General features: G+C 41.6%; 2 protein-coding genes across 4 annotated transcripts in view; one reads left to right on the forward strand and one right to left on the reverse strand.

The window, feature by feature from the left end:
• The window catches only part of LOC105932538 (gamma-aminobutyric acid receptor subunit beta-3), a 94,856-nt gene that overhangs the window by 57,034 nt on the left and 11,049 nt on the right, over positions 1-26,773 (reverse strand). For 2 of the 3 annotated variants that reach the window (XM_012871755.3, XM_036128415.1), the window contains exons 2-4: positions 9,253-9,300; positions 6,290-6,381; positions 6,139-6,206 (exon numbers count right to left, since the gene is read on the reverse strand). In XM_012871755.3, the coding sequence (XP_012727209.3) occupies positions 6,139-6,206; positions 6,290-6,381; positions 9,253-9,300 (208 nt within the window). Of the gene's footprint in view, positions 1-6,138; positions 6,207-6,289; positions 6,382-6,524; positions 7,387-9,252; positions 9,301-26,773 lie in introns of those variants that run through there. The other variant, XM_036128416.1, reaches the window with a different exon arrangement.
• LOC105932540 (gamma-aminobutyric acid receptor subunit alpha-5) overlaps positions 14,324-26,773 on the forward strand; it is a 29,552-nt gene continuing 17,102 nt past the window's right edge. The window contains exons 1-6 of the mRNA XM_012871758.3: positions 14,324-14,638; positions 15,111-15,171; positions 15,831-15,955; positions 16,822-16,889; positions 18,670-18,890; positions 23,641-23,723. Coding sequence (XP_012727212.2) covers positions 14,623-14,638; positions 15,111-15,171; positions 15,831-15,955; positions 16,822-16,889; positions 18,670-18,890; positions 23,641-23,723 — 574 coding nt within the window. The 5' untranslated portion in view covers positions 14,324-14,622. The remainder of the gene's footprint in view (positions 14,639-15,110; positions 15,172-15,830; positions 15,956-16,821; positions 16,890-18,669; positions 18,891-23,640; positions 23,724-26,773) is intronic.

Consider the following 26,773-nt stretch of genomic DNA (forward strand, 5'->3'; position numbering starts at 1 on the left):
TAACACGCCAAGAAGCATGCTAGCCCTAGCCTCGTGAGACCATCCTGATCTCGCGAGCTTTCAAGGTTTCACTCGCAGATCAGTCTGGCTACTCTCCGTTAAAGAAAATTTGGAGCCGTTCACCAAACGAACGTCCAATCAGCGTTGGCTTTGAGGCGGGTTGAGGTGTGACGCAACGGGAAGCGCGACAGTTCAGTCTAAAGAACATGGCGGCTTCAGCCGATGAAACTAGCGTTAGCGTGGCTATCGAGCAAGTTTTATCGGAATTACAGAGTATTTCTTTGCTGAGCTAACGAGCCTTTACCTGCAGCAGCAAGAGTAGCTTGGCTTGTGGTTGTGTTTTCGTCGTCGCTCGTAACAGAGCGACGACGAAGCATGTTGACGAGTACGTCATATGCTTCGTTGATCTGATTGGTTTATTTGGCCCGTCTATCACCAACATAGGCCAATCAGCTAACCAGTATTTTCGCCCCTTCCCAAAATTACTTCAACGGAAGGTTTCCAGATGGATATGCTGAGCAAATCTATCTGGCGGCGTCAGGTTATGCTAGCCCCTGCTAACCACACAACATTAATGTGGACCACCGGCCATGTTAACATCACCAATATCTTTAATGTGTTAAATTAAATTATGAATGTAACTTTGATTGATCAACCTGTCGGAATTTCATCATGAAGGCCAGTGTGTCGGGCCTTGAGTTTTTTGGCCAAGTTTGTTGTGCTGATTGACTTCGTTTTCACCACTTTAAAGCACAGTTTTTTCACAGGCTTGTGAAGATGTTTGGGTTTCCCTTCTTTGTTTGCCTCATATGCTAAAATATTTACCATGCTCAATCAGTATTGTATCCCGATACAGCGTTTGAGTATCGATACTTTTCAGAGTATAACCGTATTACTACCCCAACATGCAAAGAATACACTAGAGAGTCATTTTGAGCTCGCTGCTGCTCCATATGACACGGCAGAACTCCCCGTGTGTTAGTGTGGATCCTCCTTAAAAAGGCCTGACTCCAAATATGCACATATTTTCAGTGACGCATGTTTAAAAAAAAAAAAAAAAAACTCATCTACTTTAAAAGATAGCAGAATGCTGACTGAATTATTAGTTTTTTCCCAGCCACTCTGTTTCTTCCTGCATCTATTTTATACCCATAAACAAACCATTTCACATTCATTTAACAGATCAGTTTATTTGTCTTGATATTTTTGAGGCATTAACAGAGATAAATAATTTAACCTGGAATTTAACTCCATTGTATATTATTTACCAAGAGATTTGTGTCGCCAGAGATTTTGGTTCTAACCCTCATGTAGCCCAGATGACTTTTATGAATTCTGAGTGACTGTAACCCTTTATCATACCAAAATAACTTGAAAATGTGATTTGATTGTTAAAAACGACTTTAAATCATCGGCTGTCAAAGTATTTATGAAACGTCCTGCAGCACACGGGATGACAGAGCGCCTGTTTGTCACTGCAGTGCCAACATAGGGTATGTTTTCTGGAATCAAACTATGTTGATAAACCTCCTATGTATTCCGCTTTATTGATGTGAACAAATGTTCATGTCAAAGGTCATCATCGACATACGTCATAAAAATGTAAACCGAGACTTAAACACTTTGTTGCATTCTGATCTCAGTAGTCATTGTTATGGTTCAGCACAACTCTACAAGCCCACAACATCCTCCAGACTTCGGATTTTAGCAAACAATAGCAACTTTTCATTAACAGAGAGAAGATTATTTGAAGTATGTCAAAAGAGAAAGAACAACAGACATCAATTTCCGACGCATTTGTGTGAACGTGTGGAGCTTCTATGAGGGATACGTGCAGAGAAATGCAGCACAAGTCAATAGCTAAAGCCAGGAGTCACCTGGCGAACTAATCATTGAGTCATTACTATTGATCAGCGCCGGCCCACACACAAACACACATCTTCTCACCACCAAAGGATTGAAGAAGACTCGCATTGGGCTTCCCTAGGTACGATGAGCTTTTGGTAAACATTACCACGCCTTTATAGTATCACAGTATTTACACGACGATGTGGGAAATACATACATCATGTAGTCTATCGCTTATTGCGGCTATAGCTGTATTAGACGAAAGTTACAGATGAAAAACGGCTATAAAATGTTGCCATACTGTCCCCTTTGACGAGGGACGGAACCTTTTCTGCTGCTGTAAAGATCGGAGCCCACGCCTGTCGCTGCACACTGCTGCTCAGCTGGTTTAAAGAAGGCAACTTTACGTCTCCCTAGTGTTACGATTGGCATTGTACGTTTTTATGTAACTGAGTGTGCAGGTGCCATTTGCTGATTGGTTCCAGGACAATGACAACGGAGACGTCCCATTGGTGCCCTCCTGGAAGTGACAACTATAAAAGACTGTTAATGTGGACTTCCTGGGTCCATCCTCCACTCTTCCCAACCAGCCACACTTTTAGCACTCTGAATGTTCTGGAGCTTGTAGGAGTGAGCTGTCGTTTCTGTTACTTAAGTTTTCTCCTGTTTTCTTAGTTAGGGAGGTAAGGTGACTGTCATTTGTTTACTTATGTTGCAGTAGTTAAGTTGGTTTATTTATTTTTTTTAGACAGTTGCCTTTTGTTTGTTATTTTCGGCACATAGCTCTCTCCGAAGTTGTTTGCTCCATTTGTGTTGTAACTTTAGAACTATTTTCCTTTTTGTAAATAAATTACTTTCTAAACATATACAACTTTGCATTTGAGAGCTGCTTGGGATGGGAAGAGGATGGATCAACTCTTTAATATGTTATGGCCTGGCAACCCTAGACAGGTCGTAACACTAGCTAACAAGAAAGCCAAACGTGGCTGTAAATGTTTTCTCTCATCACATAAAACACAGACTAACCAATTAGTTTCCTTGTTTTGTCAGCCATAGGTATAATTGTTGCATTTGTTGGAAATAAAATTGACTGGATAAGATTTTTGTGCAAAACAAATGCTGTGACCCCATCATGTGGTACTTGCCTGCAGACACGGCTTGCCAACTGTACTTTTAAAGCAGCTTTACATTAGTAAGAATGATGGTGTCGTTCTTTAGGGTTCCAACTGGTAATTTTTCTAAACCGAAGCTGAATTTTGTCTTTCCTGTAAGCGGTACAGAGTGCACCAGGGTTCTTAAAGCCAGCTGAGTAGCAGCATGCAGCAAAACGTGTGGGATAGCTGGTACTACATGTTCCGCATTGTCTCCGGCAACTCGTCGGTGCACTTTAAAGCTGAAGGAAAGCCCAGATCTAAAATCTTAGTAACTTTGAAGCTAAATCTGTTTACAACCTTGTTATACCGCGACACCACTAACCAATCCTTCCCTAAAACCGAAATGTCTCTGAGCGCAGCGCCGTGTCTGGGTTTTAGGGGAAAGGCTCACCGGCCTCGGCAGCATTCAGCTCTAATGAAAATCATGATGGCGGCACCTGTGCAGGCGGCGGCCCGTGAAAGCTGTCAAAGCAGAGGTGTTGATGTGGAACCAGAGACTTGTAGTTAAAAAAAGCCCCGTCTGTAATTCAGCTCAGCGCCGGAGTCTTAAAATCGCTCCTTTATTTTATTTTTGCTCCTGCACAGAACAGGAAAAAAACGTGGCCACTGGCAGATCATTTCCAACTGCGATTTGGGTCATCGTCAGCTGATATTTTAAGATACAATAGCCTGAAGTTAGTTTTCGTGCACGCGGATGTACGTGTCGACATGGTAACAAGGCGGCGGTCGGTAAAAGGGTAAAAAAAAAAACAAGGGGGGGGGGTGCATTTAGCTCATGAATTAAAAAATCCAATCTGAGCTCTAAGATAACCGTGTGCTCTCAGGGGCCTCGGGGAGCACCGGTGTTACGGTAACAGCCGAGGTTAACAAGCGGGGCTGTGAATTCTTCTGCATAAAAAAAGATGTGAATGGAGAGCTCTTGCCATGTATCGATTGTGAGAGAGGGCTGCAGCTTCTGTCTGAGGATTGTTGGAAGCACTGCTGCTGCTGCTTCCCTCTCTCCTGCCAACGTTTGAGATAAAGACACACCAAAAAAACCACATGACCGTATTATGTGATGGGGGGGTGGGGGGTGAAACGAATGGAGCAAGTAATGGAGGAAGCAGGACAGCATGTACAGTATAGAGAGGCAAAAGTGCCACGATGTAACAAACAACTAACTAAATAATCATTTAGACCAGACCCGATGAGTGATTACTCAAAATGTATTAATATTAAACATTTCTATTAGAATTTAATTTGCTTCATTAGCTTTTATGTATTTAATTACAGCCATTTTAATTAATAAAAGGTGAAATTCATACTGATTAGTTCAGCGTTTCCTTGGTGAAGTGCACCATGGAGTAATTCCCGTGGATCATGAAATCGATCCCAACATCTGATTGGTCAATACACATAAGCAAGTCCACTTTGGAGCAAGTAAATTGGCTAGTGTCATCCCCCAGCTCACAAATGAATAAAAAAATGTGCTGCGGCACACAACAATGAAATAACAACTTTGACAAATGTTCCCCGCCCCAGCAAAGGCAATCAAACCCGCCCCTCTGTTTGCCTAAGCACTCACCACTGGGGGTGCTGGCAGTTTCAGCCCTTTGTCATTTTGTCTCTTAGCAGTTCTGGTAGTTCTGGACTGGACTTTTTTTTTTTTTTTGTACAAAATGGTACCTCATATCGCGTCAAACCTGCAAGAATTCATGCAAGTTACATACAACAACTGAAAAGCAAGTTTCTCTACTCATAGTATGTTGTCAGAAAACACGGTCTTATAACGTTAAATAATAATAATTACAAAAAGGTGGTCACTCAGAGTAATTCTGCCAAGGGTCAAAGCTGTTACATAAACAGAGAGTGATCTGATCCAAAACCAAGGATCAGAACCCAAGAAAATAGAAACAAAGTATAATATAAAGTTTTTAAACAATAATATACAACTAAATTCAACTATGTTTGAGATTTAAGGACGTTTATAAAAAAATACTATTCTTTTCAAGGGTTTAAATATATGGGGAAGCATTATTTTTGTTTTTAGGTATGAAATGCAAGTAGAAAAGAGATGAAATGGCAACAAGTGCAGAGTCTACGGAATTGGCGTAGAAGTTGGTGAAAGGACACAGAAACAGAAATCAACACCGCCTTAAAGATGTATACTTCAAACTGAGCAACAGAGCTCATTTTAAAGTTGAAAAAAAAAACAGTTTAATCTTGAATCCTAAACATTTGAGGTATGCAGGCCCAACACAGACAACAAGAGGCGTTCTGAGTTGCTTAACAGGAATCATATTTTCCAAGCAGAACTGCTACATTAGAATAAAGCGGCAGCACCTCTGTGACCTAGTTGCTGGTAACACAGAGATGACGCAGCACTGGCAGAATATCTAGGAGGCTGATGAGAAATGGAGTTGAATACGTGTTTGTAACAGAAAAGTCACACCGAAAAAAAAAACATTTTCACTTTTATCCCCGATAATTACCACAGATATACGACCTAAAAGTTGCTTAGACATGTTTTCAAAGTAAAGAAAATGCAAACAAGTCATTGACCAGGTTTACTTCGGACACCATCTCTGTATGCACACTGCCTTGACATATTTTTAACTGCAAACTGTCCGCTGTCGCTACATGCTCATCCAGGAGGGAACACTTCAATTCAATAACTCGATGCAATCTGCTGGTTGTCCTCAGATTTAAGAAAAGGTTTTTAAACAAGCTGTCTGTATGATTGGATCGTACTGACTTTGTAAAGTGATGCTGCATGTGGTGAATCGGCACTATATAAATAAACTGAATTGAGTTGAATTGAAATTGTTGCAGTTCTAATAAACGCAATCGTTTCTCATTTTTGACTAATTGATACCAAGATGAATGAACTTTTTTTTTTTAACCATTTGTGAATTTTGGCAGTATTGGACACCCGTACTTTAGATAAACATGAAAATCCACCGACAGTGTTGACTGCTGGCAACCTTAGACTCATGCAAATTGTTAAACCCTGTTAGTCTTAACAAATTCCTTGTGTAATTTCTAACTATTTCATTTGATTAGCAAAACATTTGCAATCTTCTGACTTTTTTTTATCAAACTGTGGCAACATTGGACCCCTAAAGCTATACGGGAACCACATGGAACCCCCACTCACCATGTTGACTTCTGACACCATGTCTATGCTGGCCACGTCTATGCTCATGCCCACTGCAACCGGGGGCCCTGGAAGAGGTTGAACAGAGTCAGCGTCAATCACTGTCACCGTGAACCAGCGACAACGACGGAGAACGACGGGCCCGTCTTACCTCCAAAGTCCGGTCTCAGTCGGATGTCGTAGCCTTTCAGCAGCTTATCCACCGTCTCCTTCACGATGGACATGTTGCCCGGTTCGTTGACGCTGAAACGACAGCGGAGACATGAGAGGAAGCACCACCCAAAAGGCTGCTGTGCCAATTAACCCGAGCGATAACCTTGACTTGTTGGGTGCAAAAAAAAAAAAAAAAAAAAAAAAAAACGAGACATAAAACAAAAAGCACTCACCTTTTTGCGCAGCACACAATCGCTCCGACAACCAGCGCGGACAGTGCGCGAAATTGACGAACCTTCTGCAGAGCAAACATCGTTGCCTTTTCAACGCCCCCCCCCTCCTCTAATTTGATTTGATTGTTACCTGCTACAATTAGGGCTATTCTTGATCCACTGTTGTTTTACAGGCACACCTCATGCGCCGCAATCAACAGTCTGTTCGCGCGCAAATCCATGGATGGTTCCCCTCCTCGCAAAAGAATAATAATAAAAAAAAAAAAAGACACAGCAGCAGGAGAAAGAAAGAGAGAAAGAAAGTCGACTGAGGCGCGGAAAAAGTCTGCTGCGGACGGAGTCAAATGTGGAATGTGGTTGACATCGCCTCCCCCGACGGGAATGTTGGGCTTCGCTTGGGTGTTATAGATCTCTCTCTAGATTTTTTTTTTTTAATTATTATTATTATTTGCCTGGGTCTAAATGTAAGAGAGGCTGTTAAATTGAAGAGCCGAAGCGCATATTGATGAGGGACGCTGCTGCTGCTGCTGCTGGTAGTGGTGGTGGTGGCACTAGGCTTGTTCAAACGAGAGACGAAGCCCAGCACTTAACACACTGCAAAAAATGTCCACGACGAGGCAAGCTGCAGTCAGGTCTACACATAAAAGTTAGCGGGGTTTGGAAAAAAACGACGCGAGATTCTGTTGCAGAGCAGACGTTTTAAAACCGTCAAGAAAGTCACAACATGTTCAGTTCTAGGAATCTGGAGCTGCTTTGGGTGATTTGGGACCTGTAACCGCGCATTTATGGCAAATTAGCGTAATTTGATAGACTTTTTGCAAATGTTTAAAAAAAAAAGATTGGCCTAATATAAACAAACTATTTTTCGAGATAGTTAAAGTTTGTGTAAACCAGAGGTGTCAAACTAATTTCTATATGGGGCCACTTTGGCATCATGAAGTCATTAAAAGGGCCGCTTGCATGTGTAGAGACGATACTTTTCATTTCATAATTTCATTCCAGTTCACACAGTAGTATAAAAAACGCACACTAACATAAAAGTAGCACTCTTAGGCCCAGTTTATACAGTTTATCAGCAAAAAAAGTTGATATTGGGGTGAGTTACACTTACAGGAGGCACAGTTTTAGCCACTTTATACACTATAAAAGGATATATGCCTTTATTTTTTTGGCTCTCGAGGGCCGGATAATTTACCTTGAAGGGCCAGATTTGGCCCGCGGGCCTTGAGTTTGACACCTGTGGTGTAAACAGTCCAGATTTCATAAATTTGTATATCAGTTGTTGTTTTTTTTTAAAAATGGAATACAATTTAAATATTAAAATGTGTAGTTAAATTTAGTTCAGGTTCGATCAGTTAAAATATTCTAGATTATGTAGTCCAGTCTAAACTAAAGCGTTGAAACAGCTGGAAGATGCTAATTTCGGCACTATTAGCGATTAATGGCAAACAGTGATGGTAATCACCTTACTTAAACATAGCTCTAAACACATCTGTCGCTCTACCGCCTTCTCTTTTTCTACTAAGTATTCAAAATAGAGCATACAAACAATTTAAGAGTGGTGGCAGCTTCTTCGTTGCATCTAAGAGGGACCAAGGCCAAATTACTACAAACACTTGCTAATGTTGGCTTTCCAAATTGGAAAATTCAAAGTTCTTCACTAGCCCCAATCACAAAATCCAATATGGCTGCTGTTTGCATAAGAGGTAGCAATTGTTCAAGTAATTAGCTCTTTATTTGGGCTTCTGAAAGTTTCCAACTCATTGAATTAGTCATACACAAAACATATAATCTCCATAAGGGAATAACTTGCTGCAGTGTATATTAGTAGCTTGTTTTGCTAATAGGCGTTAGCTTGGTCGACCACTAAACACATCAGTTAGCAAATCCCACTAGTCTGGACAATTGGGACACAAATTGTAGAGGACATAATTTCAAGTTTGACTTCTCCCGAATTCAATGACATGGCGCCTCATTAACAAGGAAGCCATGTAGGGTTGTAAAGTAGGGGCATTCTAGAAAATTGTAACTTCTAAGAAGTGGCAAATATGACATTTCAAATGTCCATAGGATTGCTTACATGTAAAAAAAAATATTTAAATCTAACAATTCTCATGATAGAGCAAAGACTTTTCAGAAGATATATATGTATATATGTAGATATATGTATTACAGCCTCACTTTTTTTCTATTTATTGATTTTTATAGATTGAATGGATGTTTTATGGTTTTCATTGATGAATTCATAAATGTGTGTATTTTAAAAAAAAAACACTGCTTATTTTTCTAACCTTATCGTTAAACAAACAGATTTAATTGTGATGAACATCAACTTTGAGAATTTCTTTTTAAAAATGTTTTGTTTTTCTCACATCCAGCGAAGATCTACTCTCTTAACGGACATGTTTTACAGTGTGCTCCCCACCAGCGCCAATTCCCTTTCTCCCGTGTTTCCAATAAAAATGGCGCGAGCGGAACACTATCCAGTGAAGGCAAGCTGTTTTCATCAATGTTTTAATCGATGACCGATTGATCCGCCAAATAATCGCCCATAACAGCCTTTTATTTATGTGAGCCTAAATATCAACTCGCACCATGTGTCCTTTCTCTTGATTATAGAGGAGGGTCGGGAGAAGAAGGGGCTCGAGTGTGATTGGAATGGTGCGTGTGCGCGTCACTCAGGAGCCTGAAAGCAGGAATGAGGAATTGGGGCTGGGGCTTTCCTTACCTGGTGTCATAGATGGCGAACAACCTCTTGTTTCCGTCAACAGCATTCCTGAAAGAAGAGGTGGGATGACATCATTCATCAATGAAGACAAATTGGCCAATGAGAAATCGACAGCTCTATGCTTTATGGTTTTATTAAGTTTAAATCAATATCATGGTGTGTATGTAGTAATACTGGCCAAGAGTTTAACAGTGGATTGAGTACAGGATGAATACTGAAGGACATTGGATATCCTCTGGGAGACGCCCCTCACGCGTCTCCACGCTGTGGGGGAGCTGTCCGCGCCAGCCGTGGTGCTGAACTCAGACTAGTGCGGGCAGACTTGTTTTCTACCTTTCCTGCCCGCTCCTCGGGATTAAAGAAAGCGGACGGAGGTTAAACGTCATCCCCTAATTACTAAACGTGGAACTCGGCTACCCTCTTACGGCAGACGTCAGGATGATAAGTGTGTCCCGAGATGGTGGTGCCTGTGAATTAAAGCTGCGGGGAAACATCTTTGATTCTTTGCAGCTTTTTGCTTCTTCTTTTTTTAGCACAATTAGGTGTTTTAGAATCTGAATAGGTTTCAGTGTAAGACAAAGATAACATAAGTAAATAACTAAAAGGCTTTTGAAAGAGAAATTTGTTTTTCTAAGGGGAAAAAAAGCTATTAAACCAACCTGGCCTTGTGTGGAGAAAGAAATTACCTCCTAAAATAACTGTTTGTGTCCCACTTGGCAGCCACAACTGCCATCATATCTGTCAAGCAGTTTTTTACATCATTGTGGAAGAGTTTTGACGCACTCTTTTTTACATAATTGTTTTAATGTATTCACAATGAAGCATTTTCAAGCATGAACAGCCAGTTTGAAAGCATCTCAATCAATTGTGTCTTTTGTTTACCTTGTACCAGGCCACGCATAACCCATTTGTGACTTTTTGTTTGTTTGTTTTATTGTGCAGTTCAGAAGTGGACTTGTTGATGTGTTTTGACTCATTTTTATTTCCATATAAGCTAACTGTGCATTTATGACCCAGGACTGCTGAATGGATATTCGCCTTCAGGAATTTTGTCTTTTCTTCAGAATTCATAGTTCATACTCAGCAGTTAATAAGTAAACTAATTGCATTTCTCTAAATGTACTGTATGAAGAGTTTGAAAAATTAGTCATGGCGAAAATTATTTAACAGTTCAATGTGTATTCAGACCCCTTTATTATTAACCCGTTATTTAAACCCAGTGTAGAGTTGCCCTCAGATGTTATATCATTAGTTAAAAACAAAAAATAAATACAAGCTAAAACCCATCACCAACATTATATTCCCATGGCGAAACAGAGGTGGCAGCATCATGCTGTGGGAATCTTTTTCCTCAGCCTTGACAGGTTTTTCAGACTTGATGGGAAGAAAGCTAGAGCTAAGTAAAATGCTTATTCTAGAACAAAACTTGTTAAAGGCCGAAGCGATTTGAGACTTGGTCAGAGGTTCAACTTCCTGGGGGATGATGATCCTAGACATACAGCCAAAGCTGTAATGAAATGGTTTAGACTAGGGGTCACCATCCTTTTTTTCCCCCAATGAGTTATTTCATTGGTGTGTGATACGAAGGGCTACCAGTATTGACATTTGACCTAAAAGAGTCAGAGTTCACCCTAACTTTATTTAAAATAAACATATTTTTCATGCTTTGTTATAAATATTGGCATTTTTAAATCTATATAAAGCTAAGTGTGATTAAACAGCGAGAATAATGTAATAAAATACAGTCTTAGATGCAACTCACTGGTGGATTGTGCTGTTTTTAGAACAGGCTCGTGGGAACCACATTTGGTCCCCAGGGGCTACTTGGTACCCATTGGCACCATGTTGTTGACCCTTGGTTTAGATCAAAGCACATTTATGTGTTAAAATGTCCCAGTCAAAGTCCAGGGCCAAATGGAGCTGAGCATTAGCGGCAAAACTAAAACATTCCTCTCCACATACCCTTTTCATCCAGTCTGGCTTAGCTTGAGCTATTTTTGCAAATGAAAATGGGTAAAAATGTAGGCTTCATATGTGCAAATTGGCATAGCCTAATTGAACTTAGTTGTAAATGGAAAAAGAGGTGGATCCACTAAATGTTTCAGGAAGGCTGAGTACAAAAGTATGCCAGACCTCTCAGATTTTCATCACCACAAACATATTGAAAACCCAGTCTCCTTTATCTTTCACTTTTAATTGTGCGGTGATAATGTGTCAAAATAATAATTGGTTCGAAGTGTGTGAATAATTTGCAAGGAACTGTAGTTAGCAATATGGTTTAGTTGTCAAGAAATAACGAATCATGGTACTGTACGTGATGTAGCTTAACCGATATATACTATTCAAAAAGTTAGCTAAAAGTAACATGAGTTTGTATACATTGTGAACAATTTGCTGGAATAAGTCAGTTTCTTTTAGCTAATATTATGGTTATACGGTTGAGACCTAGAGGACTGGCTAAATGCCTGATATAAGTAGGCTACATGTTGGGTAATTTAGGTTGTGTCCCTTTTACAAACGACCTTTACTTTAAAATGTCAGTATTGGTGCTGAAATTGAACATGCTGCCTTTAAGGGTGCCTTGTCGCAACCCTGCAATGACAACTATTATAATTTAATAACATTTTGCAGTTACAATGTTTTCCAGCACTACTCTAACACCTCTGGAGGCGATGCGGGAAACACGGTGCAGAACTTGACAAAAAAAAACAAAAACAAAAAAACAGCGGTGGAGCTACACAGGAGGATAGGAGCGGAGATATCTCCTGACGGGGAACCCCTGGCTGACAGAGTGGGAAGATGAAACAAAACGGAGGAGGAAAGTGGAAATTTGTGTGAGTTTAAGCTCATCTAACAGCATACATGGAAAAAGTACAGCTTGATAATTTAACTATTATTTCAAACCAATACTCCACAACTAGGATCAGTTGGGGGTATTCACTTTAGCACCTCAAAAATGGCTAGTTAGCCAAAAACAATTATTAGGCTATATTTTTTAAATTAATAACCAGTCAGTGGGTTGCTTCAAGTAAAACTATACATGGAACAAGAGAGTGACAGGGGGGAATAAATGAGTAAACTAATTAAAATATTGTGAATAATACCAAAAACAGCTAAAAAATACTAAGCTAATAGATAGCTACACAGCCTAGCAGCCTAGTTGGCCTGATCAATACGATGAAGTAAGTAATGTAGCTTGATTGCTATATTTTTCTATCACAAAACTACAAGTTCCAACTTGGAGGGCCTTAAACATGTTAGATAAATTGTGAGAAGTAGATTTTTAGCCATCATTAGGGTTAAAATGCGGCCCAGGGGACTGGCTAAGTGTTTGACACAAACATGTAAGCTTACTCTCCAAACGTGTGGCATTCATCTTTTTAAAGGTATGTAGGGTTGATCAGTCTTTATATCTACTTATTCTACAAAACTATGTTGAAAATTTGACATTTTAATTCCAAATTTAGCTTAAATTAAAAGTTTCAAAGTTAGTCTTAGATAGCCAATTTGATCAAGCCTAAGCCCCTTTCAGCTATACCTAGACTTTAACAGACATCACACCTTTTCACCTTCCAGTTACATTAAAACACCAAGAGAAATTTTTCTTTGGGGATCTTTTCACCTTTCAACCACATTAAGAGGGACGTCCTCACGTGGAAGCCTTGTCACCTTTTCCTTTTTAACTCCATTTAGACACCAATCAATGTCTCCATCTTACTTTCTTTTTGCTTACAACTCTACAATCACATTAAGAAAGCAACAGATGCTTTACATGTGCACCTTTTAACCTTTTGCTTTTTAACCACATTCATCTTTATTCACACACCCGTTTGCTTTTCAACTAGGCAATGCCTTAATGGGGATGTCTCTTCACATTTCATTCTTCAACCACATTTCAGCATCAACATTAGTCTTCACAGTAATGTCTTTGCACTTTTCAACCCTGTTTAGACATCTATATATACTTTGTGTGGACAACTTTGAACATTTTCCCCTTCAACCATATTAAGATACTAACAAAACTCTTAACTCTTAGCCTTTAAAGCTTTCACCTTTTAACCACATTTACATGCAAAGACATCTTAGTGTGGTTTTTCGCCTTTCAACCACATGTAGACACAATATTGATCGATATACAGATGCTTATATTATATATATATATATATATATATATATATATATATATATATATATATATATATATATATATATATATATACACACATATATATATATATATATATATATATACACATATATATATATATACATATATATATACACACATATATATATATATATATATATATATATACACATATATATATATATACACATATATATATATATATATATATATATATATATATATATATATATATATATATATATATATATATATATATATATATGATCCAGTGGGTCTATTTCTCTTCTAAAGGTCTTGGGAGTCTTGATCGAGTGTGAGATATCATGAACTCTTTGTAATGCCAGAACATTGAAAATAGAAACCCGCTGGCCTCTGGCCGCAGAGGGAAAAAAATGGGTCACGACTGGGTTTTTCAGCACGACAAGGACAAGGATCACTTGCACCATTTAATAAACTCCAGCAGACCTCTCCCACAGTGTATATACTGGTTCAAAATCCTCAGTAAATATACTTCTAAGGTATTTCTAAGATGTTATGTGGACATGTTTGGTCCTTAAACGTTTCAAACACACTTTTGTATTGCTCAGACGGATAGCAACATGATCATTTCCATGTCAAGTCGATAAATATTGGCACAAGGATAATTTAAGGTCCGCGATTTCCTGTATTAAGGCGACTTAGTTAACAAAGTCATTATTGTTGCTTATACTGCCTGTTCTTCGCTAATCATTGATGGAGAGCATCTAACCTTAAAAATTATTAGTGGCTGCTGCACCACTGTATTTTCCCGCACCGGCAGTAGGCGGTGCAGAAAAAAAAGAGCGAATAAAGGAGGGAGGGGGGGGGGGGGGGGGGACGTGGAATGAATTTAGTCTCCTCAGAGGCTGGCCAACGAGGCAAAAAGAGGCAGCCCCTTCTTCTGTTGCTGTTGTTGCTGCTGTTGCTGCTGTTGCTGCCGGTCTAACACTTCTGGAGGCGATGCAGGGGATGCGGTGAAGCCTCGAAGGAGGAGAGAAGCAGAAAGACACCTTCTGATGGAGAGCTGCTGATTGACAGAGAGGAAAGGAGGAAGAGAGCGCGCAGAAGCAGCCTACAGTGAAGAAGCCAAAGAGGAGGAGTAGGAGGAGGAGGAGGAGGTGAGACGAGCGACTGGCGGCGGAGAAGAATAGGTGGTGGTACAGTCCGGCTGTAGACCCTCAGGCTCCAGGCGCTCAATAGAGATGGATCTGCATTCAGGTAGCCACTTTTTAATCCTTATTCTCAGTAAGAAATGCAATTCCTTTTTAATGTGTTTAGATAGAGAGGATGCAATTAGCTGGCGGGAGAGGAGAAGAGAATATTCAGCACAGAGGATGGGGGAAGGTGTGTGTGTGTGTGTGTGGGCTTACCCAAATGATTTGCAATGCCCTGGATTTATGAGAATAGACAATTGCCTTGCAGAAACCAATTAGCTCATTTTCCTTCTTATATATATAAGGCATGGTTGTGTTTTGATACCACTCCAGTCTGTAAATACCGTTGAAGGAGTTGCAGACGGCAGCTTCCGTGCTCGATTCAGTGCTGCTCCGCCTGCCTCGGCAAGCAGACGGACGGAGTTTCGCCTCCTAAATGGGGATTTGTGTTGAAATAACTTTTTGGTTTTTCCCGTTAGAAAAAATACAATAACGAGTGATAGGCATTTCTGCATCTTTGTGTTTGCGTGTTGCAGCTTTCAACAACATGATTTGGCACGTGCCTTTCCTCCTGCTCCTGCTCGGATGCCAAAATAGGTAAAGTGACGGCACTAAACAAACCCACCTAGAACACTTTAATGATGTTTATTAAAAAGTGAAAAAAAAAATCACACCCATTGATGCTCTGGGCTGCTGCTGCTACTACTACTGCTTTTCTAAAAAAAAAAACTCTTTCAAGTTGCAGCTTATGTGATCCAAGTCTACACTGCCCCTTTTCCCGCTAATTTGATGCTACAGTGTTTGCTTCAATGATTAAGAAGAAAAAAGTATATTTTTTTTGGCAAAGCTGCTTGTAATTTACAATTGATAAAGTTTTTTGTTTCTTCTTCAGTAGAAAATGGTAGAAACAGACAAAAAAAAATCTGTTGGTAGATTAAATAAAAAGCAAAAAGGCTCTTCTTCCTCTCGTGATGCTTTGCCTCTTACTTTATTTATAGGGAGAGCTCGTTTGTTTGCATTTGGATCACATACCCAAGCCCTAATTACCTCTACTGGTAGTTGTAAGCAGCACTTATGTTCAATAATTAATCACAACAAGTCTGGCCTCGATAGGGCTAATTAATCACAATAACCATGTCACGTTTGACGTCCTGCGGTTTTAACTAACGCCAGCATCATCTCCCTCTTTACCCCCCCCCCTCCATTTTTCTTTTGAATTTTTTTGTTTTGTTTCCTTTCCTCATCTTCCCTGCCAGTCTTTGCCAGCAGTCGTCGGAGGCTCAGAAGGAGGCGGACGCCAACGAAGACAGCACGGTTTTCACCAGGATCCTGGACGGCCTCCTGGACGGCTACGACAACAGGCTCCGCCCGGGACTCGGAGGTTTGCCGGCCGGTCGAGCGTGTCTGTTTAGATGGCGCGATCCTTTTCAGGCCACAGCTTCTTGGGTATAAACGGAGCCAGGTGACGCAGGGCGGCCAGTCTCCATCAATCTTAGCCGTCGTCACCACAACTAGAATGCAGATCTCTACGGGTGTCTTTTTTTTTTTTTTTTTTTCATGCTCCTCACCCTGGCAACCATAGATAACCTTGAGAGCCAGCAAACTGTCATTCAAAAATGGAGATCTTCCCTTTTTTTTTTCCTGAGGGACTTTTGAAATGAGAGCTTTTTATTCCCTCTGTCTCCTAACAGCTTGCTGCTTATTGCACTTTTCCCTCTAAATTCCTCCGAACTCCCCCTTTCTACCCGCTGTTGGCGTTCACCCTGTTGCCACCTGCATGCAGAAGTTGTCCAGTAATGAGAAGAAAACCAGGGCTTTTTTTTCCCCCCCGTTTTGTTTTTTTTTTTTTTTTTTTTTTTTTTTACCACTATGTGTCATGGTAAAAGGCAGCTCTCACAGCCTGGTAACGGTTGCTACCCTTGACAAGAGGGCCTAAAAATACATACCAGAGAAACACAGGCCTTCATTCAGCATTCAACAAGCTGCTTGACGAACTGTGCTGCCCAGGACCGGATTCATATTAATGCTGATTTTTTTTCTTTTCTTAAAACCAGACAAAGAGGTTCTCGGCTTTTTCTCGCTGTAGCTTAGTGACTTTTTTTTTTTTTTTTTTTTAAAGGCCACACCGGCAATTTGCATACATTTTAGTCGCCGCCATCAAAGTACGATCACCCCTATTTCTCCTGCGAAATTTGACCGATCGTATGTTTTCTTTTTCCTCTTCTTCCCTCTCCCACCCTTCCGCAGAGAACGTGACCGAGATCAAGACCAACATCTTTGTCACCAGCTTCGGCCCCGTGTCCGACACAGAGATGGTGAGTCCTCCCGCGGCAAAAGCCCTTCCACGTTTACAGCTCTGGTAGGGGCAAAGCTGTGAACACGCCTTCTGACATATGCAATTGCTCCAAACGTTTGAAGAGGTGCTGAAGGATTTAGAGCATCTTTTAATTTCAACGAAGCAAAACAAAAAACGTCTAACTGTTCCCTCTCAGACGACACGACATTTTCAGCAACGACCCAGGAGACACGAAAGTTCAGCTTCACCGTGGACCAACAGGATGACAGCCAAGAAACAAACCCTTATTCCTGAGCTAAAGCCTTCAAACTTGACTGGCCTGCTGCCGTCCAAAGATATTGGGCTTGTCAAATGCCTTTTGGAGATAAGTAATTAGGTTTCAGGTCAGAAAAAGGACTCAAGTCCAGGTTTTCAAACCTAAAATCACTGAACCAGCTGTCAAGCACGGTGGTGGGACCATCATGCTGTGGCTCTGTTCCTCTGTCAATGATTACAGGTGCATTGCAAGTAGTGGCTTCTCCCCCCTTCACGTCAAATCCGCTGCTGGATGGTTGATCGGACATCGACAAGCATCCCGAATACACATCTGAGATGTTTTTTTTTAAGGAAATCTGGGAAGCTAACGTTTTGCCTCAAAAGGCGAATAATTGCTCGGAGGCCAAACAATTCAGATAATCTCTCCCCTTTAGCCAAGAGGAGCAATCGAACGTCCCACCAGGATTATGTCAGAAGCTTCACGGCTACGAAAAGCCAGCGACTTGCACGCACACGAAGAACGTACGTGAACGTCCGTCCGAAACGGCGTGGCTCTAGTTTTAGATCAACACGTCAATCGGTCACCCCACCGAGGGGGTCGGGGGGGGGGGGGTCACTCCCTGTACATTTCCTGGAACACACCTGGTCAGAGCGTCTTTTATACACATTTTGTTTTCTAAGGATGAATTTAAAAGAGGGAACTTCAAGAGTTGCACCATATTTATACCCCTGCTATCTTACAGGGGTGAATGCAGCTTTTAGCTTTGACAAGTTTTTCAGGAAGATATGTGCAGTATGTTGGACTCCTGCTACACACCATGTGATGACAATGATACACTTTTTTTATATAATTTTTTTACTGCAGCTTTAAATCTTGGTGTGCCACCCCAATTTTGTTCGAGGATCTCCCCTGGTCACCTCGTGAACAAACTTTCTTACATATTGAGCCACATCTCAGCAGTGTATCTCAGCTCAGCTGTAGCGCCGTTACGGGTACTTCCTAATCGTGGAAATGTAACTTTCGACATCTAATAGGCCTACAGCCGGGCCGCTCCATTCCAATTTGCCCCGAATGATTCACCGTTTTCATTAATCCTCTCGCTTATGAACTATGAGGCTCCACCTCGACAGCAAAAAGCATTAAATCTCCTTTTCCAGCGAGCTTTCCATTACCTTCCTCCATATCCTTGCACAAGTTTTGACACTGAACCTATCAAACGTGCGCCCCTTTTTTTTTATTTTTTTTTGCTGTAATGAACTCGAAATAGGCAATTGTCACAGTGGGATTGATTTATAGATTGTGGCAGGAGGCTCGGACGTCCCTTCAGCCGCTAACGGCGTCATTATTCTGTCGGCTAACGTGGTTATCAGGGCCTGAAGCGAGCCCCTGTTTTGCATACAAGCAAGTCTATGACGGATTTATGAAGCGCAGTCTCTAGGTCTGAGCTATATAGAAGGTTGAGAGTGACAGGGACTCCTTTAGGATATCCCTCGCCTTTCGTCTCGTCTCCGTTTCCCACGTACGTGTCCGTTTTTCTTCTCAGGAGTACACCATAGACGTGTTCTTTCGTCAAAGCTGGAAGGACGAGCGCCTCTGCTTCAAGGGGCCCATGGAGATGCTGCCCTTGAACAACCTGCTGGCCAGCAACATCTGGACCCCCGACACCTTCTTCCTCAACGGCAAGAAGTCCATCGCCCACAACATGACCACGCCCAACAAGCTGCTGAGGCTGAAGGACGACGGCACCCTGCTCTACACAATGAGGTGGGGCCCCCCGGCAAGGTGTGGCGGAGACAACTGCTGGGTGTGCAGCATCTTTGCAACATGAAATATATTGATCTTAGAGTCTCTTTTCACTTCTATGGTAAAAAAGGTTCAATGTGTAGCAACTAAGCAGAAGGAGAAGCATAAAAGAAATCCAGCAGGAGCATGTTGGGGAAGCTAAGGGAAAATAAGAGCGTCGTGGACTGACAGAATAGCATCACCTAGTGGCCTTTTTGACATATTGCAGAAATCCTGCAAAAAAGCGATGCATGCTGTGCAGGATATCCAGCAAATTTCTGTCTAAAAGGTACAGTTATTTAAATAAACTGGCGTGAAATCTCTTAGTGAAAGACAACTAACAGGATGCAGTTACAAAGGCTTATCCAGGTGTCCTCATAATGCAGACACAATAAGAGCATGCGTTTTACAGCTTGCTGCCCACACATACAGCGCCTTGCAAAAGGGTTGATTCCCCTTAAACCTTTGCACGTTTTAACCACGCCACAACAACAAACCTCCACGTGTTTTAATGGGATTTTATGTCCGAGAGCACGGGTTCCCAGAGTGGGTCATGAGATGAGATGTCAGAGAATCTCCCAGTTCTAACACAGCAAATGCACGCCTTTAATCGTGGAAAATATTAAAAAATTTGCAGAATTTTTATGATTATTCGACATCAGAGAATAGTTTTTGTTCCTGACAAATATATGAAATTAATCTCAAAACATCTGATTTTTATGTGGAAATGTACCCCTTCGTGGCCAATTATTTATTTTATTTAATCTACAATAGCCCTAATACAATTTATTTTTTGCTGGAAATTATGAGAATAAAGTCATAATATTATGAGAAAACTCAAAATATTAGGAGAAGAAAAGTCACTGTTTGCATAATCATTTCAAAGTCCTGATACTAATAATAATTTGAGGCTGATGTGCTAAAAAATATTTGTGAAACGGAGACCAAAATGTAACTTTTTAACAAAACGCTCAACGTTCTTCATTATAACACAGGAAGTTGTAAGTGTTCTTTACCCCCAAAGTGAGCTGCCAGTCTCTGGCACTGTTACTTTGGGGTCACAGGCTGAAAAGTTTGGGAACCTGTGACCTAGAGCAACACAAAGTGACACGCAATGTTGAAATGTAAGGAATATAACATGCAGAACGAGAGAAAAAAAAACACTGAAGAGTGGAGTGCATTTGTTTTACAGTTTATTTAGTCGGAAACCTCCGAATTCATCCAATTCAACAAACTTTTTTTGCCATGCACAGCATTTAAAAAAAGAGAATTAAAAAGCCGAAATGTCCCTGCTTACTCTGGAGGAGCTGCATAGAAATACAGCTCGGGTGGAAGAATGTGTTAAAGGGAAAACTATTATTGTAGTTGCGCTCTCCACGTGTCTGGCCTTTACAGCGGGGCTTTTTGCAGCTTTTTTAATACTTTTTTTTTTTTTTTGAAAAAGCCATAAGAAGAAGTTAAAGTTTGCCAGAAACCACGTAGGGAACACAGCAAACAAGTAGAATAAGGTGCTCTGCTCAGACGAGTCCAAGAGCTCAGATGCTCTTCCAGTGATGCTCAGTGTTTTTGTGCCAATGAAATCGTGGCCCGCCTGCTCTCCTCAGGACCAAACGTTGCCACATGACCTGATTTCAGGTGTTTGGCTGATAAGATTTGATGCTGAAGCTGAAGCTGAATCAAAACACCCTTCAGCCAAACAATTTCTTTGTTTTAGGGTTTGCACTCTGATCCAATAAGGTTTATGTACTATTCTCTTTCCATTTTTTTTTTTTACATATCCACACCGCACATAACAGTTTGTTTCAAGCCGAGTTGAACAAGAAGTGCGCGACAGTAAAACGTCACCACTGCCACTGTACACGACTTTGTGTCGGCCCCACTACATCAAATCTCAGTAGGATAATTGAGCTTTGGGCGTCTCGCACACGCTCCACGCACCACGAGTGTCGGTGACAGCTCATGTCCTCCATCTCCCATGCGAGGCCTGCTCCGCTGCCTCATCTAAAAGCCATTACTCACAGGAGAAGCTTTTGCTGAGCAAATCCCCCGTCTAGTTGTCCCCATGGATAATTCCTATGTTGACCTTTGTGTGCAAGCGGCAGGCGTGCAGCAACGTAACTTATGAGCCTTTGTCATTTACCAGAATTCACACTTTTTTTTTTATATCCGGCATGTGAGAAGTTCCCACAGTTCTTCTTTTAGGCTGTTCTCACACGTGTAGTTAGCAGGTTTAAAAGCGAGCTTGTTCGCGTGAAAAGACAGAAGGTGGCTAATAAAGCACAAGCTCTAGCCTTTTATCTGTTTTTCAGAGTCAGATTGTCTCATCAAGTTTTCCATCGGTGCAACAACACCGATGTTGTGATGTTGGGGTGGTGCTGTTGCTCAAGAGGATGAATGAATCATTGGGAAAAAAATTCTATCTTGAGGAATTGTTTTTAAAAACGACGCCATCACCTTGTAATTTGAATTTCTACAACAAATACCTGCGAAAGTCAGATTCAGGATATTAGGCCGCGACGGGAAGAATGCATGCAAGTAGTTGTCCCTGGCACAACTTGGCTCCAATAAAAGAAGAACCCGGCATAACTAATTGGAAAAAACCGGGAAGACACCAAAGGGTCAAGACGGAAAACCCAAAGCAATAAGCCTTAAAAATCTAGGAGAAAACTAAAATGAAATGAGAAGCGGGGAAGCAGCATCAAAGCTTGTTTTTAAATTTTTTAAAAATGAGAAGAAATAAGTGGACGATTTACCGCTCCAGGACAAGGGAGGAAAAAGTGCACCGATATCCTAATGAGAACTTTTATGTCAACTTTAAATTATTTTATATTTATTTTTCAATATTAGATAAGATAAGATAAGATAGGCTTTATTGATCTCACACTGGAGAAATTCACATGTCACATCGGCTCAGTAATCAATAATCAGAAGAAGGTGCCAAAAGTAGGGCAAGGTGCATCGGTTATATACAGTGTGTCCTCGTTTATACAGTGGATCAAAAAAAAAAGAAGTAGATAAGAAAAATAAGAATAAAAATACAAAATAGAAATAAGGCAGATGATGCCTTATGTACATTCACGGTGACATATACATATTGACATATATTCAGGTGGTAATAGCAGCAGAAGTCACTTCTTTCAGGATTATTGCACAGTGTATTAAATAGGATTGCAAATTAGTTATTACAGTTATAGTTACAGTTATAGTGCAGCATTGTATAATCTGATAGCAGCAGGGATGCTTATTTATCAGTGGATCCTTTATACTTTCTTCTTAATATGAAGTGATTCCATTCCATTTCTTTTTATTTTTATAGACTGACTGATCGTGTAACATTTTCCCCAATATTGAGTTCTACACTAAATGTTTTCCTCACCACTGAGCGGTTCTGTGATTCTCATTCATTTTCAGTTATTCAAAACTTTCCTCCTCAATTTGGAGTAATTCCAGCTTTATGTTTGCCCTCCCATGTAGAGTTATGTCCTCGTTTGGGTCTAATATTGAGGGATTCCAGAGTTTTTTTTTTTAGTGTTAAGCGGTGACATAATTTTCCCTCGGCATTGACGGATGCCATAATCTTCTTCTTAGCACTCAAAGATGGGATCCTTGTTTTTCCTCAAGTGAGTCCATGCATTTCCCCTCATACTTTTTCCCTCCCAAAGTTGAATTATTTTTCATACTTTCTTTTCTTTGAGTGATTCTGATTCAGAGTAGTTCCATGTTTCTTTCCAGCACTGAGCATTTTTGCACCTTAGCTTAAAGCCTCTGATTCAGATACGTTCTCCTCACTGTCGGCGCAATAATGGGACATCGCTCCATGAATAATTAGAACATTGTACGATTGCCGACAGCCATGTTCTCATTAGCTCATCTCAGAGACACCCTTCCCTCTCCCCTCCAATAAGAGCTGTGTCGACACAGCACCAAAGTCTTGGCCCCCAAACCATCCGCTTTGCAGCTCCTCATCCCACTTTGTTCTGTTTCATTCGCCTTATTGATCTAACCTCCTGCAGAAGATGCCTGCAAGAGCGTAAACAAAAAAACAAAACATGGTTTATAGAAGCAAAAATGTTCTGTAACAAATGTGGAGGTATGCCTTGATCCTGGGAGCACAGAAGAAAACCTTAAGTGCAATGAGTGTCTGTGCCGGGGCTAATTCTCCCTCAGCCCGGCCCATTAGCTTTAGTGAACCCCCCCATCACTACGACGGCGATTTATTCATCATCATGTAAAGAGCAGAAATGCCCTCAGGGATTTAGTTCAATCTAGGACAGATCGCTTCCGGGGAATAAAAGGCCAAGAATTACAAGGTGGTGTGCGAGTGCCGGGCCGAGTTAATCCGGCACCGGCACCATGATCGGGTTCAGAGCGAGATTGTGAGCATAACTAACAGGAAATGAGATTTGAAGAAAAGGCTCTTGGTGCGGTTGTGAGGGATTAATAAGAGCGGGAGGCTGACACTGACAATTATTTTCGGCTGTCAAGTTTTTTTTAATCTACAAACTGCAGCAACAACGTCTGACCACTAGATGGTGGTGTTATCAGTTTTAAGAGAGAACTGTTTTTTTTGCGACATCTGACTGGCACCCAACAAATATGATGACAAAACATAAAAAAAAACAATAAGTTTAATCATTTGACAAAAGTAATGTATCCTGATGAGAATACTTCTTTTGGGTTGAACCCTTCAGACGAAACGTGTTCCCTAACGAATAAATCTTTTTCACCTCAGGTTGACGATCTCAGCAGAATGCCCCATGCAGCTGGAGGACTTCCCCATGGACGCCCACGCCTGCCCACTCAAGTTTGGCAGCTGTGAGTAAAAGCCCTGCTGCGAGCGTCCACATCCATCCCCTTACCGAGGCCTGGTAATCCCAGATCAATCACCGTTACATAACGGCATCCCTGCCGCAATTAACTTTAGTCCAGGTTCGATGTTAATCAACGCTTGACGGTCGCATTTAGAGTAACTTTAAGCCTGTCGCTTCAGTGCAACGTTATTAGAGTCATAAACCGGCTCAAAGAGTGCAAGCAGCGTTGGAGCGGCGAGGCTTTGCCCTTCCATTTCTTCCCAGAGAAGTTTATAGACCCGTTCAGGGGGGGGAGGGGGGGGATCAATGGCACACGCTAAAATAAGAACCAAACTTCCAGTTCCCGCTGGAATAAAGTTCCCCCGCAAACTTTCTTTGTCAATACTGAGGCCCCTTTCGGTCCAACGGCCAATAAAATCTAAAGCGTAGATTTCCTCAGGCTTCCCCAGACGTAGGCCCGGTGACAGGGGGCCCCGCTCGGTTACATGTCCTCCCACTAATAGAGGCGAGAGAGAGAGAGGCCCCCGGTGGTATTTAAAGACAGCCCGGCCCACACCTTTGGAGTCTGTTTGGCTTAAAGGATGAGGCTCTTTATCCTCAGATCTCGACCAGAGGCGCTCCGCCCCAACCTCACTATGTCAGATTACACTTTGGAGCGCAATCCAATTATGCTGCGAGAAGGTGCCGGGCCACACTGGGGTCAGCGCCGACCTAATTAGCCGCGGCGCAGCAATGCAGGTGAAAGGCGGAGGGGTGTGAAAGGAATAACGAGCGGACGGCAGGGCTGAACTGTATTTTTGTACCACTGCAAGGAGGAGGGATCGCCGGCCTGTAACAATTAGCCCGCATTTGCACGCCCGCCTCGTGGAAGTCCGCGCGCCTGCTCCTCAGTGACAGAGCGGTGATTTATCTCGCAATTAAAGCAGGTTAGCTCAGGTGAAGGGCTGCTAATCCCCCTATTCTGCCCCGTGCGCTTTAAGTCGACTTGCTGGGCTGCGACGGCTCACTTCTCAGAGCCGCACAGATGAGTCAGAAGCGGAACTGAGTTGTATTTACGTTTGAACTCGCAACTTCTTCAACACGTCCGCAACGACTGAGACGCAGTCATGGGAAAACTAAGTCCAGTTTTACAGGATTGAAGAGGGAAAGCAGAATTTTCTGATCGTCCCATTTTATATTAAGCAGATATTTTAGCAGACTGCTGTTTTGGAGCGCACAGGTGTGTTAAAACAATGACAATTGGAGAGACAACAGCAATGATCTCAGAGAAGCAATTGAGGACGTACAGAAGTTTTCCATGACGGTATTTTGTAGGTTTGGAGCTCGCAGGTGTGTTTTAAGACAACGCCAAAGTGGTATGACAACAGAAATCTGGGATGGGGTTATAAGGCCAGCCTGAAAACATTTAGGAATGTCGCCAATCCTCCTAGGTGTGGATTTCCAATCAATTTCATCAGTAACAAATCACTGTGAAATTTACGGAGAAATCAAAAGAAACCCAAGAACTCCTTCGCAAGTTCTGCCGTCCACCGTTATGTTAGTTGTTCAATTCGAGACAGAACAGACTGATAAAGACCAAACAGGTATGGCTCCGGAGGAAGAGTGGTCAAGAAATAAACATGCCTCTTTTCTCTAAAAATGAATATGACAGCATGGTTAAGGTTTTCCTCTCAGTGATTACCAAGACTTCCGGAGCAATGACGTCGGAACAAACGAGACCACTATAAAGATGCTTGGTCAAACTTGGCTGGTGAAAAAAGCAGAAATATCCCACGCAATATCTCAAGGTGGGCGGAGATCTTGTGAAAGGCGCTCGTTTTGACGCCGCAGAACCCTGAACACCTCGCACTATCTGAGCCAGCCGTTTTTCTTCTTCATTCAAAACGATACAAGAGGTAGACATCGACATCAGCTGAATTTGACTGAGAAGGGATCTTCAGCAGAACAATGATTTTAAAAGGGACAGAATGGCTGGAAAATAGAAGAGGGGGTAATATTCAAATTTTCTGAGAAATTTGTTTTTTTTCTTGTCGGCGAGGCATAATCCTCAAACTTACACTAACATATTTCATTAGTAAAGAATCTAGGAAATATAGGTCTCATTTTTCTAAAATGAATGCCGATTGCGTACACACACACATAAATATATGTGTATATTTATGTGTTAGCAGGGAACAAATACTTAAAGTCAGTCTCCTCATACTAATGTTCTCTACAGGCTCCCAATGTAGATAATAAATAACCGTACATGAGAACATGCTTCACGACTTCTTTTTTTCCACTCAGATCTTCTTTAATTAAAAAAAAAAAACAACAGGACTGAATCGTGAGCTGCTGTCCTTTACTTCGTTAGACGTTCCCGGCAGCTAAACTCGCCGCATTCCTGTCCTGTAGGTGATGAGTTTGGCCAGGTTCTAGCTGCCTTTGCCTCGCTCGGTGAGGCAGGAGCGGCGTCGCGTTAAGCCACAAGTGTTGAGGAGTTGGCAAAGGCGGCGTGTTGGGCCTGCCAAAGTCTTTAGCCCTTCGTTTGCATAATGAAATTCACCAATAATCCCTTTTTGCAATCTCCCCTTTCAGTTAGTGGCCGCGGCCTTTAGCCTGGCAGTCATTAAGTTTTAGGCATACAGTCCACTGCTGCATCTAGCTGCCAAGTGAGCACCCCGACATTAGCATGCTATCTACCCTCAAGGGAGACGGTGCTGTGAAAACCTGCATGATTCAATGTCACACTAAAATGCAAAAAACATCAAACGTTTTTGTTCAGCCACATTAGAGGGGGTTTCCAGCGTGAACAGGCGTTTAGGTGGCTCAACATCCTCTGGATCTGATTCAGATCCCGACACAGGTTTTGGTTCTGATCCGTTCAGAGGAGAATTCGTTGGTTTGATCTTTGAATCGATGTCCTGCTGCCCGACTCAAGTGTGCCTGACCTTAATATCACAAGCTGGTGGCTGGATATCCGCTGTAAGAACTTTATGTTAGAGGGCAGAAGTCATGATTCCATCAATTCCAGATCCTGACTCAACAAAACAGTGCCGTACCATCGCACTACCG

The sequence above is a fragment of the Fundulus heteroclitus genome, chromosome 24, assembly GCF_011125445.2.
Source record: "Fundulus heteroclitus isolate FHET01 chromosome 24, MU-UCD_Fhet_4.1, whole genome shotgun sequence".
Taxonomy (NCBI): Eukaryota; Metazoa; Chordata; class Actinopteri; order Cyprinodontiformes; family Fundulidae; genus Fundulus; species Fundulus heteroclitus.